We start from the raw sequence: 18,625 nt of genomic DNA on the forward strand, positions 1-18,625 counted from the left end.
GTACAGGGAGCTGCCAGAATGAAAATATAAGAGCAGTGAAGAGGAAAGGAACATTTTAGAGGAAAGATCTATCTGACAAAGGAAGGAGTTAAGTGCTTTCCAATGAAATGTAGAGACGTGATGTCTAGATTAAATACCAGGGGACAAACTCTCACTGTCACTTGCTTTCTTTTCTCACTCTGTGTCTTAGGTGATGTGATCGTTGAGATCAATGGGATGTGTGTGCTGGGGAAGACCCATCCAGAGGTGGTGCAGATGTTCCAGTCCATCCCCATTAACCAGTATGTGGATATGGTTCTTTGTCGTGGCTACCCGCTTCCCCCAGACGTGGATCTAGACAGCGATGACCCTCTCCCGCCTCCTCCTCCCCCACCGGCTGCCCAGCCCCAGCAGGCTTTGCACGGTGGAGAGGTGGTGACAGCTGTGCCCCTCATCAATGGACAGCCACTGCTTGTGAAAGGTGACGTCCTCCACGGCTCCTCCCAGGAGCTCCACTATGTCACTACGGATGCCAGTGGCCGGCCGGTCGTTGCAGCCATGCCCAATGGGAGGCAGGGGGAGCGGGGAGAGGTGGTTTCAGGGATGCTGCAGCCAGAGCTTGTGAGCGTGCCGCTGGTTAAAGGACCTGGAGGATTTGGGTTTGCCATCGCCGACTGCCCATTGGGCCAGAAGGTGAAGATGATCCTGGATGCCCAGTGGTGCCGTGGCCTTCAGAAAGGAGATGTCATTAAAGAGATCAACAGGCAAAATGTCCAAACGCTGAGCCACGCCCAAGTGGTGGACATTCTTAAGGACCTACCAGTGGGCAGTGAGGTCAACGTGCTGGTGCTACGAGGAGGTAAGACACTGAAACAACAAACAAATGCATCTGTGTTTTTGTATTGTAGGTCTGCCTGGGTCTATGTGTTTGTCCATGTTCTGTGTATCTTCATCCTGTCATTCTATTTGCTCACCCATCATTCTCATGCTTTTAATGCCATCTATGTGTGACGTAATTTGCTATTGCTGTCAATGCAACTCCAACAGTGCCCATGGGAGGTGAGGTCAGCGTGCTGACACTGACAGGAGGTGAGGTGATGTTGTGGCTGGTTGGGGGGCATTGACTGACCACACACTGTTGTTCAGTAGAAGCCTGGGTGATGCCACTGTGTCTGCGGTCTGCATAAGGTCATCACAGCAGAGACTGCTGCCTTTTTAGCTTAAATAGATGCACCTGCACCCCTGTAGCTGTAGCATACGATGATCAGGCTTGATCTGGTTGAGCCCTATTTCTCTTTTTCTCACATGCATATGAGGGAACATTTCTCGAGCAATCCTCCTGTGTGCCTCCGCTCAAACCGCCTCTGTTTATGATGACTCCCATTGAGGCGTAATGCAGTCTGTTACAAGTCTGAGAACGGGAATTACATAAGTGTGGGGATGTGCTTGATTCCAAGGGAGAGAGGGAGGAGGGTAGGCACCCTTCAAATGTCTCCTACATCCATCTCCAGCCGCCCCAGGGATTCACTGCGCAAGTCGATGAACCCTGGATTGGCTTTGATCATCAGCAGAGCGCTGGGGATCTGTGCATGCCTCTATATCCATGGCCCCTTAAAGAGCCATAGCTAAATGGCTATAGAGGGAAGGTCCCCAGGGGTCTCCTCCCCATAGCCGCGCCCCAACCCTCCTTACTCCTCTCCCAAACAGCCATACTACGCACCCTCACTGCTGTGCCACCATCACCATGTCCTATGCCAGTGACGCACTGCATGACCCCACAGTCAAAGCAGCGCTGGGCTCAGCCTCACCCAGTCTGCCCAACTGAAGAGCTAATGCCTGTTTTAACCCTCATTAGACAATGGCCTTTGGCTTAGAAGGGGATCCCTCTGTGTGTATGTGTGTGTGTCTGTATATGTGTGTGTGTGTAAATGTGAGTGTTGGGCATTAGTGGTGAGCAGAAAAAGAGCAAAGCTAAGAGAGGATGAAAGGAAAAGAGTGGTGTGGGTGGGTGTGTTTCAGGTGTGTGCATTTGTCTTATTTCATGACTTTGATGGCTCTAAGGTTGAATTGGGAATTTCGTAGTGAAGCGAAAAATGCCGCTGCGTCTCCCCTTTTAGATCAGACTCCATTAAACCCTCATCAGGCCAAGTGTTGGTCCAGCCCCACAGGGCTGTAGGCTCCAGAGGAGTGTTTGTTAATCCAGTTAATGCAGGGCATTGAGGGGAAGGGAGGAGGGGGCTGTAAGAGATGATCTGTAGGGAACAATCTGAGCGCCTGAGATGGAACGTGTGGGTGTACTGTACAGCGAGCAGAGAGAGGGAAGAGAATTATCGGTCATTGAATTATATGCATGAATCTCTAATGCTCTCACCCGCTTCCTTAGCCCTGCAGTGGGCTTGAACCATGTAGTCTACACTCTAGCACATGCACTACCTTTATATTCCCTATCTATCTTTAACCACACATGGATGTATATTCCCTAATGGAGCATTCTTTAGTGAGTTTAGAGCAACTCACTAGTTTATTTTTATGCTCACTGCTGCTGTTTCTCAGTCAGAGAGGCAGTGCCATCTGGTGGACGTTGGTTCAGTGGTTGTTGTTGCTCCAAATCATATATCTGCATTTCTTACCATATTCATGTTGTCTCTCTGTGTCTCTCCATAGGTCAAACATCCCCTGTCAAGAGTCTAAAGCCTGTGAGTAAAAACATATCTTCTCCTTTTTCCTAACTATTGTTTCCCCTTGAGGAATTATCCCTCAATTTAATTTCAAAGCTTTTTGTCCTTCAGCTTAACCAGTAAGCCTCTGTTGCATCGAATTAAATAAATTTGAATATTGATTATGTTTCTGGGCGCCTCCTTTTGTTTGCTCTGAAAAACGGTCTTAATTACTTCCTTTCAGTATTCATATTCTTAGGGCTATTGTCAGGGGATTGCAATGGTAATGAAGCATGGATGAGCCTCTTTAGATATTGTGGTATTATTAATACAACAGTTTTAGATAAAGAAGTTGCCCTTTCTGGCTCAAAAGGCCTGTCACAGCCACAGGGAAATCTTTAGTTTTAGGATTTTAAATTACATTAAAATCTTATTGCTTAGCCCTCAAAACAATAGGATGACTGTATAGTGAAAACAGTCTATGTTTTTTTTTTTTTTTTTCAAAAAGAGAGTCAGTGAAGTGACCTTTGTTGCATTTGATAATTTATCACCGTTAGATGCTCATCCACTGGGATAATGAGCTACAGAGACTATCAATAAAATGTGTGATGTCTTTCATAGGCAAACACCAAAGGAAGTGTGATCCTTTAAAACATAAAAAAGAAAATTGTAATTACAATACTTGAACCAACATGTTGTGTTTATGGCCAATGTAATCTTTACAGAGACAGGAAATGACAGCCAGTACAGAGACTTTGGACGGTATCGCTGACTCAGCCCCCCAGGCCCTTGCTTACCACTCCAACACGAGCACACTGCGCTCTGCCGACTCCCCCAAACGAGATGCCACAGAGATGTACCTGAAGTCTAAAGCCCTACTGGAGAGCAGACGTAAGTGTAGACCAAAGACTTCATCAGTTGTTCTCAGATATTGCTTTTTAACCTTATGTCCAGTGCAGCTTGAAACCTTGATCTCTTTACACAATAGTGATGGAGTATTACTCATCCACAGAGCCTCACACCAAAGACATAGATGTTTTTCTAAAGAGAGACATTGAGACGGGCTTTGGCTTCCGTGTTCTGGGAGGAGAAGGTCCACAACAGCCAGTAAGTATATAATAACACTGGACAGCTGTGGCTCAGGAGGTAGAGCGGGTCGTTCACAAATCAGAAGGTTGTTAGTTTGATCCCCGGCTCCTACAGTCTGCATGTTGAAGTGTCCTTGGGCAAGATACTGAACTCGAAATTGCTGTGAGTGTGTGTGTTAATGGGTGAGTGAGCATTAGTGAGTGCTATATCACTCCTGATGAGTAGCTTGGCACCTTGCATGGCAGCCTCTGCCATCAGCGTGTGAATGTGTGGTGAGTGGGTAAATGCTGGCATGTGCTGTAAAGTGCTTGAGTGGTCGGTAGACTGGAAAAACTTGTGTAGCTTTTCAAAACTAAAAACTGTCTTTAAGATTGTACTGGAAGGTCTAATATACATCAGAGCTAGTGATGTGAACTGACAAATAACAATTTTTCTGTGCTTTGTAAAAAGGTTTTCTAAGCCTTAGTAATGACAATAATGTCTGCTTCCTCAATGGCTAGTTCTCCATTATACTGACCCTCTATCAGAATGTCTTTCCCCAGGTGTACATTGGGGCCATTGTGCCCAACGGAGCTGCAGAGAAAGATGGTCGTCTGAGAGCAGGAGATGAGCTCATTGGCATCGATGGTGTGATGGTCAAGGGTCGTTCCCACAAGCAGGTGCTGGATTTGATGACCAATGCTGCCCGTAATGGTCAAGTTATGCTGACTGTGCGCAGGAAGGTCATCTACAGAGGTGAGTAACAAGCAAAACACCACGTTATCAACAACATCAATAACAGCCTATAGTATGCCCAAATCATTAAAACTTTAAAAATCCTCGGACACACAAGAGGTGATGCATTTAAGATTTTTATAGAAACAGCAGTTTGTTGAAAAATAGATGTATGAGTCAAACATAGATATGGACTCGGTGTTAAGCATGAGCAGTTGGCATAGCTGACCAAGTAAAGGAACACAACTCACACTTAATGAGTAGAAAATCCAGAGAAGATGTGTTCTTTAAATGATCTGGAGAATCACCACCTCAATTATGACTTCAGGCAATAGAGGCTTTGCACAGAATGTCTGTGTAGTCGTCTGTCCACCAACATAGCCACCAGTAGCCGTTGGTAATCACTTTCATCATCCATGTCCTATTGATCCTATTGCCCCACTGTGACTTTGTTTATAAAACCCAGTAACAAGACACTACTTTGTTACTTTTATTTAAATATTTCTCATACATGAAAAAAAATCCTCAGAAATGCATACACCCCACACACACAAATACAGACATACGTACACACAATACAAAAAAGTACACCAAAAAAAAGTACATTAACATCTGTATCCTTTCATATCAGACGTGACCGAGGAAGAGATACAGGAAATGGCTCCAGTGTTAGTGAACGGTTCTCCCAAACTACCTCGCCTACCGATGCCCAGCGCTCTGGACCACGAGTCTTTTGATATCACTCTCCACCGCAAGGACACTGAGGGCTTTGGCTTCGTCATCCTCACCTCCAAGAGCAAACCCCCGCACGGAGGTGAGAGTCAAATCTGTCAGTACCAAAATTATTATTTGATTTTTTTTAAACTCATTTTAAAATTGAATTATCTAAATTCTAAGCTCACATACAGTAAGATGTATTGATGGGATTTTGGTCCTGTTCAGTCCAAAATATAGATTCACTTCTGAATGTAACAGGCATTACATGTAACCCAACCATTCAACAGCCTCCAAGTACGCTGGAAATGTTTGTCATACTACAAATGGATGGGGCCATGATAATATTTTATTTCCATTAAACATGCTGTAATAGTTATTAAAAGAATATTAAAATGAATAAATTTTGGTTTCAAGACTTCATAAGAAAAAACATTAAGAAAATACACATTGAAGACAATGGGAAAGACTTATTGATCACTCATTTCTGTTGTCATGGCAAGATATAATACTGTATGTTAGCTACTGTGTATTTAGAGGTATGAACCAATTTAAAGAGGAATAAAGTGAAATTATGAATGTCAGGAGTGAGATATAACAGCCATGTGTTTCTCCTTTATTTTAGCAAAACAAAGCAAAGTTATTGTGGGACCATGCTCACTGCCTTTCGTGTTAACTTTCTAGATGTATTTCAAGGTTTTCATTATGGTCGATACATCTGGGGTCTTAATGTCTCATTTGTCCTCATATCTGCCTTTTCAGTCATCCCGCACAAAATTGGCCGAATCATTGAGGGCAGTCCCACCGACCGCTGTGGCCTGCTGCATGTTGGAGATCGTATCTCAGCGGTCAACGGACGCTCCATCATAGAGCTCTCTCACAATGACATTGTACAGCTCATCAAGGAGGCCGGCAATGTTGTCACCCTCACTGTGGTTCCTGAGGATGGTGAGTATCTCTGTGTGCCCAATTGTACCTTTTATTAAAGTTTGTAGGTCTTGTGATGAATTTGGTTTAATCAAATTTTCAACTTTTTTGTCTGCCTGGGGGGAATTGGTTGATTGGTTAGTCTTCTACTGATGAATTAAGTAGTCTGTTTATAATTCCTATAATTTTGCAGGCTTAATTTTCTTCAAGTAAAGAAAATTAAATGATTAACTTTTTAACCTGAAATGAATGTGAAAGTTGTTGTGGAAGAATTATATATGTGGGCGTCTTAATGTCTTAAGATTATAAAATCATAAAATGTATTTCAGAATACAAGGGCCCTCCATCTGGAGCCAGTTCAGCTAAACAGAGTCCAGCTCTTCAACACAGAGCGATGGGGCAACGATCTGCACTACAGGATGAGCGGTAAGGATCTGCTTGCACAAAAGAAATGTTGAAGTAAACAGGGGAAAAGGCCCTTGAAACAGCTTTTGCATAGTTGATTTGAAGTTCACTCTCAGGACAAAAGCAGAGCAGAACTTTTGCTGCATCTGTACCCTATACAATTTTATTAGGATACAATTTTTTTGCACTTAGTTTTGGACAACCAATATTAAACTTGTACTTTAACAGTACAAAATGTACACCAAGTGACCAAAATTGGGCTCAATTGGGCAAAATTGAGAAAATGATTGTTCCACCTTTTTATGTTTTTTCTCCATAAATTCTTCCTGTCGATGCACCCCACTGCTCCTACTCTCCCTTTTGGCCTGGTGGATGATTTAGACAGTGCAGACAGGAAATACAACAGAAACCCCTTCTTAAGTTGAAAACAAATCATAATACAGGGTGGTTATGGTGATATTAATAAAATGATGGCGCTGCCTGCCTTGATTAATTATCATAAATCCACAAACACCATCTGTAATTAGACTCAACATGAAATAATGTGTGGAAAGAGGAGGGTTGCCTTCAGAGCAAAAAGCTGGTGTAATAAAAGTGTATAAGATAATAAAATCATAGAACATACTGTATATAGTACAATACAGCACAAACATTTAAAAATCCATATAAAAAATGCATCCCTCATCCATTTAACATTATGCAGTACATTAGGTTTTATGTTTTGCGTGATGGCTCAGTTTTTCGCCTGCAGCATGCTGTATACAACATGTATTACTGAAGAATCACATCTGTTGTTTGTTGTAGTTATAACCTCGACTTGGAGGAGAAAACAGATGGAGTCAACTGGTCTGACCACAAGACTCTTCCACTAAGTGAGCAGGGAACGCTGTGTGTGACAGGACCGAACCAGGTAAGAATAATTATTTTATTCCTTCCACTGTATGTTGTCTTAACAACAATCTGAAGGTTAAAGCTTCTGAAGGCATATAACATGCAATCTTTATGACTATATGAAAAGAAATATTCAAAACAAATAGTATTTACTGTGTGCTTACAACATAACATCCTGGTGTCATCAAATACAACTCAGTGGGTCCATGCATCCATTAAAGTTCCAAATAATGTAACTTAAAGTCCAATAGACAAAGATTAAAGCCATTCAGAAAAGAGCAGGGATTATTAATGACATCTAAAATCAATTTAGATGTCATCAAGGAAATTCTCCACAATCTGATGAGACATTACTGTTGTCAAGGCAACTTCAGGCTGAACAGATATGTGTGATTAAAAACAGGCACATTCCGTAAACAGGAAGGTGTTTTATGGTTTCAGGTCTTTTATTACAGGAATTATTCATCAAGACCTGCTTACGTATTTGTGTGTGTGTTGCTGCATGTCTTCATATGTCTGCATATGAGTTTAGCAATGTGTTATCTTTATGCTGTGCAGGGTTGTCTGACAGTGGAGTTAGAGAGGGGTCCCAGGGGCTTTGGCTTTAGTCTGCGAGGTGGAACCGAGTACAACATGGGTCTGTACATCCTGAGACTGGCTGAAGACGGACCTGCTCAGCTGGACGGAAGGATCCATGTGAGTGGTCATTTTATTATACAGCATGTCTTTTTCTACCTTAAATTATGCCATAGTGACCTGACAGTGGATAGGTAATCTTTGTCTTGATAGAAAATGTTTTATCTTATGATTACCTGACTTGCAGAAAGTTTAGTTTGGAAAGTTTGCCACTGTGGCTGGATGAAACAAACTCAAAAGGTCTATAACACTGCTAGTGCCCCCTAGAGGCTGAAATATTCATTACACCCCACAACACATTGAGTTGAGAGGACAACATACTGCTGAATTTGCTTTTTTAAGAATCTTAGTAGTAGTGGGGCAAAAAATTTTAAATGTTAGATTTTCCCTCAGAAGAAGATAGAAGAAGGGTCACTGAAATTGAATTTCATTTAAATTTGAGCATCTTGTGTGCAAAGTTGAACTATAGGAAAGTTCATGGAATTTCCTGAAGTAGAAATTTTGGTGTGATGGTGGGGCTACAGGAAAGGTCAGGGGGTCATCAAATTAATTTGGGAGTCATTCTCCCTGGACTGTTAATATTCACACCAAATGTCATGGACATTTAGCTGAGATTTTTGGACAGTTTGCAGGAGTTTTGGAAAGACAAACCATTTGCCAACAGAAAGAAATCATCAGCCTCGGGGCATGCAGACTTGGTTTCTTGATTGAATAAAAGTCACTGCATTCTTCGGTTACGTCTAAGCTCCTTTTGTTACACTCAACATTGTTAGATACAGTTTTGCGAGCTTTTATGAAAACCATTACATTGCTGGAATCTAATTTTGAACATTTACTAGTTTATAAATCACAGAGGTAAATTAGAGTAAATAAAATTTCTTTTAGTGTGCACTGGAGATTAAACTAATTGAATTGTGTTTCAACAAATGCAGTTACAGTGTTAAGGGTATCATGCTGTAGATGCTCTCATCTGTAATGTGTCTGCAATTTTTGAGTTTCCATTTAGCAAAGTAACTCAAGCACTCGACACAGCAAACAGGAAAGATATAGTGGATCAGCGATATGGGTTATGGTCTTTATTATATATTATTATATGGTCTCTATTTTCGTATTGTATTTTGTTCTTATTAATTGTATATTATTTAAACATTTTTTCTCTATTTACTGTATGTATATCTTACCTACATCCTCAAGTGTCTTTTTTTTCGTTATGTGTGTTACTTGGCTGCTGTAACACTGCAGTTTCTCATCTTATCTATCTATCTGTCAGCAAGTGTCCATCCCTCTTAAGACACTGACCATATCCAGGAAGGTCACACTGTAACTGACCCTGCACTCTTTCAGTTTTAGCAAAAAATAGAATTTCCCCATGGGGATGAAATTATCACATTATTATAAGGATGAGAGGGGAGACGGTGCAGAGAAGGATAGAAGAAGAATAGAACCTCCTAGCGGCAATCAATCTTAGGCTTGCCAGACTGTGATCTCTGGGCATGACTTTGCATATCCAAGGGTGGAGAGGAATGTCAACACTGATTAGAGCCTAACAGACTGACATGTTTACATGCTTTATCCTGAGTTATTTTGTCATCTCCAATAATAGAGGGTACCTCTAGGGTATTACAAGGCTGTGTATGTGTGGCATGAAATTTAGATTCTTTGATTATGCATATTTGTGTGTAAGCACACAGCATCTGTATGTTTTAGTTTTCTGTGCATACATAGCAGAGTATGCTAAGCTTTGATAGGTGGGTTTCTGTTTAATAACTGCATAATCTGTATTACTGACAGGTTGGAGATGAGATAGTGGAGATTAATGGGGAGCCGGCTCGCGGCATCTCCCATACACGCGCTATTGAACTGATCCAGGCTGGAGGAAACAAAGTGGTACTGCTGCTGAGACCTGGGGCGGGCCTGGCTCAAGATGGCAGTAAGTGCTGTATACAAACAATTAATAGTAACAACAGATGATAGGTTCAACATGCAGTACGTAGTTCAATTCAAGTTTTTGTTCTAAGTGCTATGCTACTGTTTTTAAAGGGCATTTTACCCCATAAAAAGTTATTGCTCAGTGCTCAATTTAAAAGACAAGTCTGGTGATATTCTATATTTTTCTTACTGTAAACAAATCCCATGAAAAGACCAAAACCAACAATGAATTGATTTTATTAACAAGTATTGTGTGTGTATTCAAAGGCTAATATCTTATTCCTCTGTGCCACAGACCTCCATTGCTCCAAAAACTATTAAAGGGGGCATATTTTTTGAGATTTAGTTATTTTTATACTGTTATGATGTAGAATATCTATGTTTAACATGGTCAAAGTTCATAAACTTGAGGTGAATATTTGTAAAAATTCTCCCTGCAAGTCAAAAGCGCAGGCTTCAGCCTGCTCTGAACGCTCCGTTTGCAATGTTACTTCTATTTCCTCCTCTTGATGACATCAGATTGTTCATGAATGCCCAACATACATCAATGAGCACCTTCATTACGATAAACATGGGAACTCTAGTTTATTATGAGTCCCACATACAGTATCCTCTTCCGTAACCACTCACTAGTGCACCAAATGTGCAGCTAAAATAGTACCCAAGAAGTGCACTATTTACTCCTGATTTTAGAAATATTTGTTAAAAACTAACACTGCTTAGGAAATTATTTAACTTATTTAGACAGACAGACTCTCCCAAAACTGGGAGAGTTAGGAAGTGTTTTTATGGGATTTATCAGCCACAAGAAAAATATAGAATATTGCCAGCCTTATCTTTTAAAACCTTACTACGTTGTGACAGATAGTAGGCAATGACATTTATAAATTGGGTCAAGGCTAGGGTAAAGTCTCTCAGCATGTCATGTTTGATTAATGTTATTTAACAATAAAAAAAATTGTTAGGGATTGGATATATTTCCTATATAAGTTTACAAGGAGGGACACTGACAGTAGTTAAATACATACTGAATCCACCTAAAGTTTAGCTAATGATAATGACTCTATCCGTTTGTTAATTGATGGAGACTATTTTGGCATGTTATAATAGATGAATGTTCTTTTTTAATTGTTTTTTTATTTATTAATTTAATCTCTAACCATCTGCTTCCTTTTGGCTTTTCTTCTTTTGCCCATGATGCAGGTAGTACAGCTTCTTCTACTGTGTGCTACTACACTGAGCACCAACACTAACATCTTCACTGCTTTTATTGGCCTCTTCTCTTTTACCTTGGTAATTCTTCTCTTTCTCATATGCCTTTCCACTATTAACCTCTACAAATAATCTAATTTTCTTGCCTCATTCAGAATTTCAGTCTTTCATCTAATATCAGTGTATACACATGGTGTCTCCAAGTAAAATGTGTGGCTCTTTTACAGGTCAACATGATCAAAAACTCATTTCACCCACGAGCTATTCCAGAGGTGTGTTTTCCTCTAACGCATCACCCTCGTCCTCTCCATATCCCACCGGGGCTTCCATCTATGTTTCCTCTCCCTCCTCCAGCAAACTGAAACATTCCCGCAGCTGGAGCACCCTATCCCCACAAGACCTCAAGCCCTGCAGCAGCAGGGTTTTAAGCTCAGTGGAGGAGAGTGGTGAGTGGGCAGACAAGGAAGTGGAAAGGCTCTCTCCAGCAACCCTTGAGCATATCACCTTCTACAAGAGGACCAGGCCCGCAAAAGACTCCAGAGAGCTAAGCAGCCCAAAGAAAACAGGGGAGACATTTCCTAAAGCCAAAGAGCAACATCAGAGTCCCAAAAAGACTGACAGCCTGGCACAGGAAGCAACACTGAGCAAGAATAGGATGTCTCAGATGCAGACAAAAACACGATCCGCAAGCACTAGGAACTCTCCTCAAGCTGGACAGCAAGTGTCTTTGGCCCTGCAGCGTGTCGAGCATCAGCAAGGCCCTCAGAGGAGATTAAAGGACTCTTCCAGCAGAGAGAGCTTGAATCATGAAATGAAAAACTGCAAAGGGGCGAATCTTGAGATCAGAAGAGGCTCACAAGGAAGGGAGATGGGAGGGAGGGGGGGGAGGACCGGGCCTGGCCAAGAGAAAGAAAGTTTCAAAAAGAGAGTGGTGGGAGAGTCTCACCACCACAGGACATCTCATATAGTCAGAGAGAGCGAGACAGGCACTGGTAAAGACTCAGGGCAGAGAGATGCTAATGGCAAGAGCAAACCTAGAGAAGATAGGAATATAAGTAAAGAGACTATCAACAAAAGAGAATCATTGTCATCTTTTAAAGACATGTTAAGAAGAAAAGGCTCTGTAGTTTCTCCAAGAGAGGCAAAAGGAAGCGAAGACACATTTTTCTACTCCAAAGAAGACATTCGTAAGGAAGACTTTGTGGCCTCTATAAACAGTATTCCAGGGACCCCGCAGAGCCCAAAGGGACCTATTAGCCCTGGCCCTTGGAAAATGCCCAGCTCAGCCAGAATCCTCTCCCAGGCAGAGGTCCTTCGTGACCCTTTGTGATAGAATATTGGATTGCCCAGACTTGAGCTGTGCCATGGAATATTTAACAGTACCCTCAGTGGATTGTTTTTCTGAGTTCTTCCATAAAACAGAGAAGTGCAACATGGTGCCACTTTTATTACCTTTGGACCATGTCCAGATTCGTCTTTTTTGGGAGTCCTGTGAAATTACATGTGGCATGTAGCAGCTCCCCTCTGTCTTGTCCGCTGCTTCAGCATCTTTGATGTGGGATTTAAGCATGTGCGGCATGCTCGGGGCCTCGCCAGACAAGACATTTTGAAATGTGAATATGTGCCAATCCTGGGAGCCTTCTGTGGAACAACAACTACCAACAGCGCTTCACCCATTACAATGCAATGACCCATATGCAAAGAAAGGAGAAAGGCCTCGCCTCTCGCCTGTAGTATACACCAAGTGTGACTGTCATCTATGGTTTAATTTTGCTCTCGGCCTCATTGTGGGATATTTTGACTGTCTTTTTCTTAAAAGTTTGCTCAACTGCATGCAGTCGGTCCTTCTGTTTGTTTTACTGCACGTGTTCTGCACAACACTGAGGATGATCCTGTTTCTTGTTTATAATTCTCATTCTGGACACCAGGTGGATTTCAAATACAATCCAGCAAGCGTTCACTTTACCGGGGAATCTAACTGTTCTATGGTTATAGACATGACTCTACTCCATACAAACAGTACCATTAAAAAGACCAGAAACTTGTGGTTTGAGATCTTGTTTACCATGTGTATGATAACCAACCAGTGTGTAATTTATTGAGATAATAGATGAGTATAAGTATATGTAGCTGTACCAAGCCATTCCACATTTTGATATAGACTTCAACGGTTTGTCCCATGTTATTTGAGCTTTCACCATCCTTCCGATGTACTTCAGTGGTAGGAATTACCATGGATCTTTGTAGTTCATGAAATGTATAGGTAACATGCAAACCGCTGTACCAAATGTTTGCAATCGCTCAAAACGTGTCTCATTGTGAAATATAATATATATATATATATTTGAATGTGTCATGTTTTGTAGATTCTAACTTTAAAATATCTATTGAATTCCATTGCACTGCATCTGCCCTTGTAGCATAACAGAATGACCATGAGTTGTATTTAATTTGTGATGTTGACTTGCTACCAATGCATTGCCGTTATTATTTTATAAAGCTGTAATTTTTTCTAAAAGGTTCACTGTTTAATGCCAAAATGGCAATTTATATAATACTGTGCACATTCTGAGTCATGTCCCTGGTGATTTTACCTTTGACTATTGAGAAAAGAAAAATGAGGGTTTTAAATCTATGTATTTGTCAGTCCTGCTGTGTGATTATGTGCCAGGGTAGCTTGAAGGATAATGGAGCATAGAAAGTGATGTAGTGGTTTACTGAGATATTGAACATGCTGCAGATGTAAGGCAGGTATACAGAGATCCCACCTTCTTACATATTTCAAGGGTAGTTGAAATGATGGCTTTTAGATTAACAATTGGTTCCAATAATGGGGTCTGTAAAAATGAGTCAACAGTGAAATTTCAGTGTTAGTTTACAACATTTTTGAAGCTTCTGCTGTAAAATCTGAGAAAAAAAAACGTACTCAGCATACCTGCTTATACAACTGACTACATTATGAGATTAAGACATATTCAGATAAGCTCAGGGAACACAGTATCGTAGCAAATGTGTGATAAAGTCAATATCAGTGACAGTGAAATGATGGTTAAGGTCTGTAATTGACTGTGATGAGAGTGTGTGACTGTATAATGGAGCTTTCAGGTTAAAATCACTAGAGGATGCGCTATGAGCCAATCAGTGGTAGGTTTTTGTGCAATAGTTTGGTTGGTTGAATGAGTAAATCCAACCCTGAGCGTCAGGTAGCCTACAGGCAGTTTACTCTGGTCCAGAATCAGATAATGCCCTTTTTATTGTATGTCCCCTGCACTGTTGTACTCCTTTATGCTTTTATTTTGACCATTTTGTATCTCATCTCTGTATCATACTGTGGCCTTGCATCGCTTCATTAGAAAAAAACAATCCTTGTGGTATCTTCTACATTCTGTAGGAACAGTAGATGTAAATGTTTGTACATTGTACAGCACCTTTATAAATACTTACTGAGTGCTCTTTCGGGGAGAAAATAGAGGTATATTAAATTGCTCCATTATTTTTTTATGTAAAAAAAAAGAGAAAATATTTAAAAATGGATCGAAAAGGATAGGCTGTAACCTTGACATGGTGTTCCGTTCATGCACTGAAAAATAAAGTTTTACTGAAAACACCTCCTGGACTTATTAATACATTTTAATAATAGTAATGCATTTTATTTATAGAGCGCTTTTTAAGATACTCAAAGACGCTTTATACAACAAGTTGAAAGGATCCTAAACTACAAAGAACACAGTAAAAGCACAAAGTAGCACAGGACATTAATAATTAACATCTTTACAGTTGTTGACAGAATAATCATTTAGGTGTCATATTTTGTGGATGAATACCGTGCACACTAGCGTCCAACAATACTGTCCTTTCATACAGTACGACAAAGCAGCATAAGCTAGTTGCCAGTTGTCATGGTAGCCGACTTCTTTTCACGGCAGAGCAAGGAGAGAGCTTGACTGCACAAAGTAGATGCTTTTTTTTTCAATTACAAGAGAAAGCTCAGAGGCATCTTATGCCATGAATGCGTTCTTCTCTATGAAATATCCATATTTCAAAAGCAGGCATGAATCACAGGGCTGTATTTGGAATGAGAACGCAAATTAAATAAGTTCAGAGCCCCAGTAAAGCTATCAGACTGGTTTCAAATCCTCTGTGAAATTCCAGTGCCATGAGAGGTATAAATTATAATGGTTATATAAGCTATGCATCTGGTTAAATACCGTACTGTATGTTTTACGTAAGGTTGAAACACATGACTGAAGGGCACATACCAAATTAGAAACAAGTCAGACTTGTGTTACTGCAAAACACGAATTAAAATCTGTTTGTCAAGGCTTCTACAGTACATATTTGTTCTTGTGAATTACTCATGTACATGATTTTTAAGCATTTGTAAATTATAATTGGATTAGCCGCAGGAAACTCCTCCAAGTCGAGATCCCTGACTGACACAATTTTACTTTGTAATAATGAAAATTTGCTGGTCTGTTGTCAAGGAATAGACCAAGTATTAATGTTTAACCATTTTAACCTTTACCTAAGGAAGGTTGCCCTCCATCAAATTCACACAGGCAGAAGATTACACCTGAGTGCTGCCCAGTGTCACCACAGATGCCCCCAGCTGATCACTGACCAGCTTAAGCAGAGCAGTTAAGGGCACCTTAACAGTTGATTTTAATGCTTAAGTGATGTATGGGTCCAATCTTTCTGTAAATGACTGCCGAGAACCTCCGCATTTCCATTATGTTAGTGACTTTGACCCTGGTTTTGAAAAGACTTGCTCAGTCATTCAAAACTGGATAAGCTGGTAGATGAGCAGCTTTAATGGCCACTGAATGACTTGTAATTGCATGAGGGGTGATGATTGAATAAATTGCTTAAAAATGACTGGAATACGAATGGATATATCTTATGCTCTATTTCAGGCACAGGCATGAATATGATATGTAGAACTGGATTGCATTGACAATTACATAGTGGTTAATGTTTTGCAAAGAGCCTTCTACTGTACTTGTCTTTGACCTTCCTTTTAAACCTGTGCCGTTTTACACTCCGCCTTACAAAGATTTTTTTGATCACAAATATTGTGTCTTTATTGCATGTTCTGTCTTGAAATAATTATTGTATGCCTCTTTCATGTGAAAAAGATCACATTCTCTGTTCCTGTTCAACCATAAACAAAAAAGCTGATGATCTCAAGACTGATGTCTATAGTTTAGATTTATGCAAAGAGACATGGATTAGCAGGTTTTATACTTTAACCAGCGCCATTCACACATACAGAGCATATAGTACATTGTTTAAAACTAGTGCGGTACTTATCAGTAATATCAATTAGTCAAATGGCCAAGTTACCCTTGTGAAGAAGTGACATTGTGCAAGTATTTTTGTGTTTTCATGTCAGAGCAGATGTCATGTGGTGCACACTGATCTATTTTTTTGCTCTGTGTATAAATTAGGAAGGAACCTCTGTATTAAATAATGGAGAGCACAAGAAGAAAACAGCACCACATGATTTTTGTATTCTAATATCATTACTCCGGTATTACCTTCAGCACTTTGGGTTTTTGTGTTTTAATGCAGTTTATTTTTTTCCCCACTAGATGTCACTGACTTACATTGCAGAGTTACATCAGTTCAGCTGTGGGAAAAAAAGGTCTTGTACATCAATCAGTCACTTGCTGTGGGTTAGGGTTCTTGTTTTCTGAAGAAGTCATCATGATAAGAATGCATACAGCGCGCCAAAGATGCAATATTTGAGATTATCCTTGTGAAAAATGTACACTGTGGCAGCAGGAAATTAGTAATTATGAGTCAGCTAATGGCTTTTGGCCCTGCAGTTTTGTGAAAATGTGATAGGCCTACATGAGGGAAAGTTATCCAAAATGAGGCCCTTCATGCAGTAAGGAGTTATGTCATAGAGATTCAGGCCTGGTGCCAGAATGAAGTGATGAGGGGGCAGTTTCTTTCATAAAATAAAATTCATTGATTCATTGACAGTGCGATAATCTCAGAAAGGCCAAATAACAACCACATAAGGCTACTGCTTCAAAATCAAATAATACATATATTAATCAGGGCACTCACATAAGCATGTAGCACTAGCTATTAGCTGACTGTACTTGTGGAAAGGGCCATGTCTTATGTGGTTTGCAGCTCAGTGTCAGCTAGCTCGATCTCTGTGATATTATCGCTGCTGCTGGGGCCGGCCTTGTCTGCGGTCTCTACCGTGTTTGGTTTTTTTCCTTACAAAACCACATTCTGATATCCGTCCTTATTCCTTTACTGCATTGTACAGCTGAGCAAACAAGTGCAGGCGATACATTAATGTTAGTTAAACTACGAGTAAACAAGCTAGCTTGGGTTTTGCGTGGCTTTTTTTTTTTATCATGTTGCCCCCTACACACAACAAACAGCATTGTCTATGGGTCTGAAACAACAGCAGTACTATCTATTGTTCTGAAACAACAGCCAAGCGATAGTCACACGTATCTTGGCCAGTAATTTTGTTGTTTTTGCTATTTTTCTATAGATACATAAAGCTTAAGCAGAGGGGGCAAAAAATACAACTGAGGGGGCTAAGCCCCCTTAAAACCCCTCGTGGCACCGGGCCTGTAGATATATATATATGTAAACACACACACACACACACATATATATATGTATATATATGTATGTGTGTGTATGTGTGTGTGTGTGTGTGCATATATATATATATATATATATATATATATATATATATATATATATATATATATATATATATATGTTTACGTCACATCCTTGGCATGCATGAACATGAGAAAGGCAGGTGAACTATGCAGCAGTGGGTTGATATTAATGTCTTGGTGACAACCTTTTTCCTCATTATCAGATGTGAAGAGAGGCAGATGCATTCCTCTAGGCTGGCTGTTGAGAAGGGAGGTGTCTTAATCTTTAACTTGGACAGGGTGTTTGGAGAGATAAGAACGGCAGGCTGTGCCTCAGCAGGTTTGAAAGGCTTGGAAAAGGAGAGGTTGCTTGGTCAAATAACATCAGTTACCAACTGATACGAGTTTTCTAAACACCTTAAAAGGGCATGAGGTGTGCCACACAGTTTTTACAGGTCACATTTAATTGGCTTTACATAAGTTAGCGTGTGCTGTGGCATTTTCCACTCAGTTAAAAAGGTAATCATCAAAATGTGATGTCCTTACATCCTACACTAGTGATTCCTCACTTGTTTAAAAATACACTAAAGGGTACAGACACGGGCCAGTAAACTTTGTTAGCTCTTTGTTGCCAGGTTTCTGTGTAACACATTTGTGGGTTTCTCAGGCAACTCTGAGTGGAGGAAAAAAACAGTCCCTGTCAACAAACTGCTGTGGTTGAAACTGGTGGAGTGAAGTGATTGGAATTTACCCCAGTGTGTGTGAGGTAATGAGGCACAGCTTTCTTGTTGGAAACAACTGTGTATCCATGACAATAACCCAAACCCAAGAAAA

The 18,625-nt window shown here is 40.5% G+C and overlaps 1 protein-coding gene across 4 annotated transcripts in view; it reads left to right on the forward strand.

Moving 5' to 3' along the window:
- LOC121894358 (membrane-associated guanylate kinase, WW and PDZ domain-containing protein 3-like) overlaps nt 1–14,761 on the forward strand; it is a 127,370-nt gene extending 112,609 nt beyond the window's left edge. Inside the window, exons 10-22 of one of the 4 annotated variants that reach the window (XM_042406902.1) lie at nt 191–838; nt 2,644–2,675; nt 3,362–3,527; nt 3,625–3,743; nt 4,253–4,460; nt 5,071–5,253; nt 5,916–6,101; nt 6,410–6,506; nt 7,290–7,395; nt 7,935–8,072; nt 9,804–9,942; nt 11,145–11,234; nt 11,381–11,471. In XM_042406902.1, coding sequence (XP_042262836.1) covers nt 191–838; nt 2,644–2,675; nt 3,362–3,527; nt 3,625–3,743; nt 4,253–4,460; nt 5,071–5,253; nt 5,916–6,101; nt 6,410–6,506; nt 7,290–7,395; nt 7,935–8,072; nt 9,804–9,942; nt 11,145–11,194 — 2,072 coding nt within the window. In that variant the 3' untranslated portion in view covers nt 11,195–11,234; nt 11,381–11,471. Of the gene's footprint in view, nt 1–190; nt 839–2,643; nt 2,676–3,361; nt 3,528–3,624; nt 3,744–4,252; nt 4,461–5,070; nt 5,254–5,915; nt 6,102–6,409; nt 6,507–7,289; nt 7,396–7,934; nt 8,073–9,803; nt 9,943–11,144; nt 11,235–11,380 lie in introns of all 4 variants that reach the window. The other 3 variants (XM_042406903.1, XM_042406899.1, XM_042406901.1) reach the window with 3 other exon arrangements.
- Nucleotides 14,762–18,625: the final 3,864 nt, after the last annotated feature.

This window comes from Thunnus maccoyii, chromosome 3 (assembly GCF_910596095.1).
Source record: "Thunnus maccoyii chromosome 3, fThuMac1.1, whole genome shotgun sequence".
NCBI lineage: Eukaryota > Metazoa > Chordata > Actinopteri > Scombriformes > Scombridae > Thunnus > Thunnus maccoyii.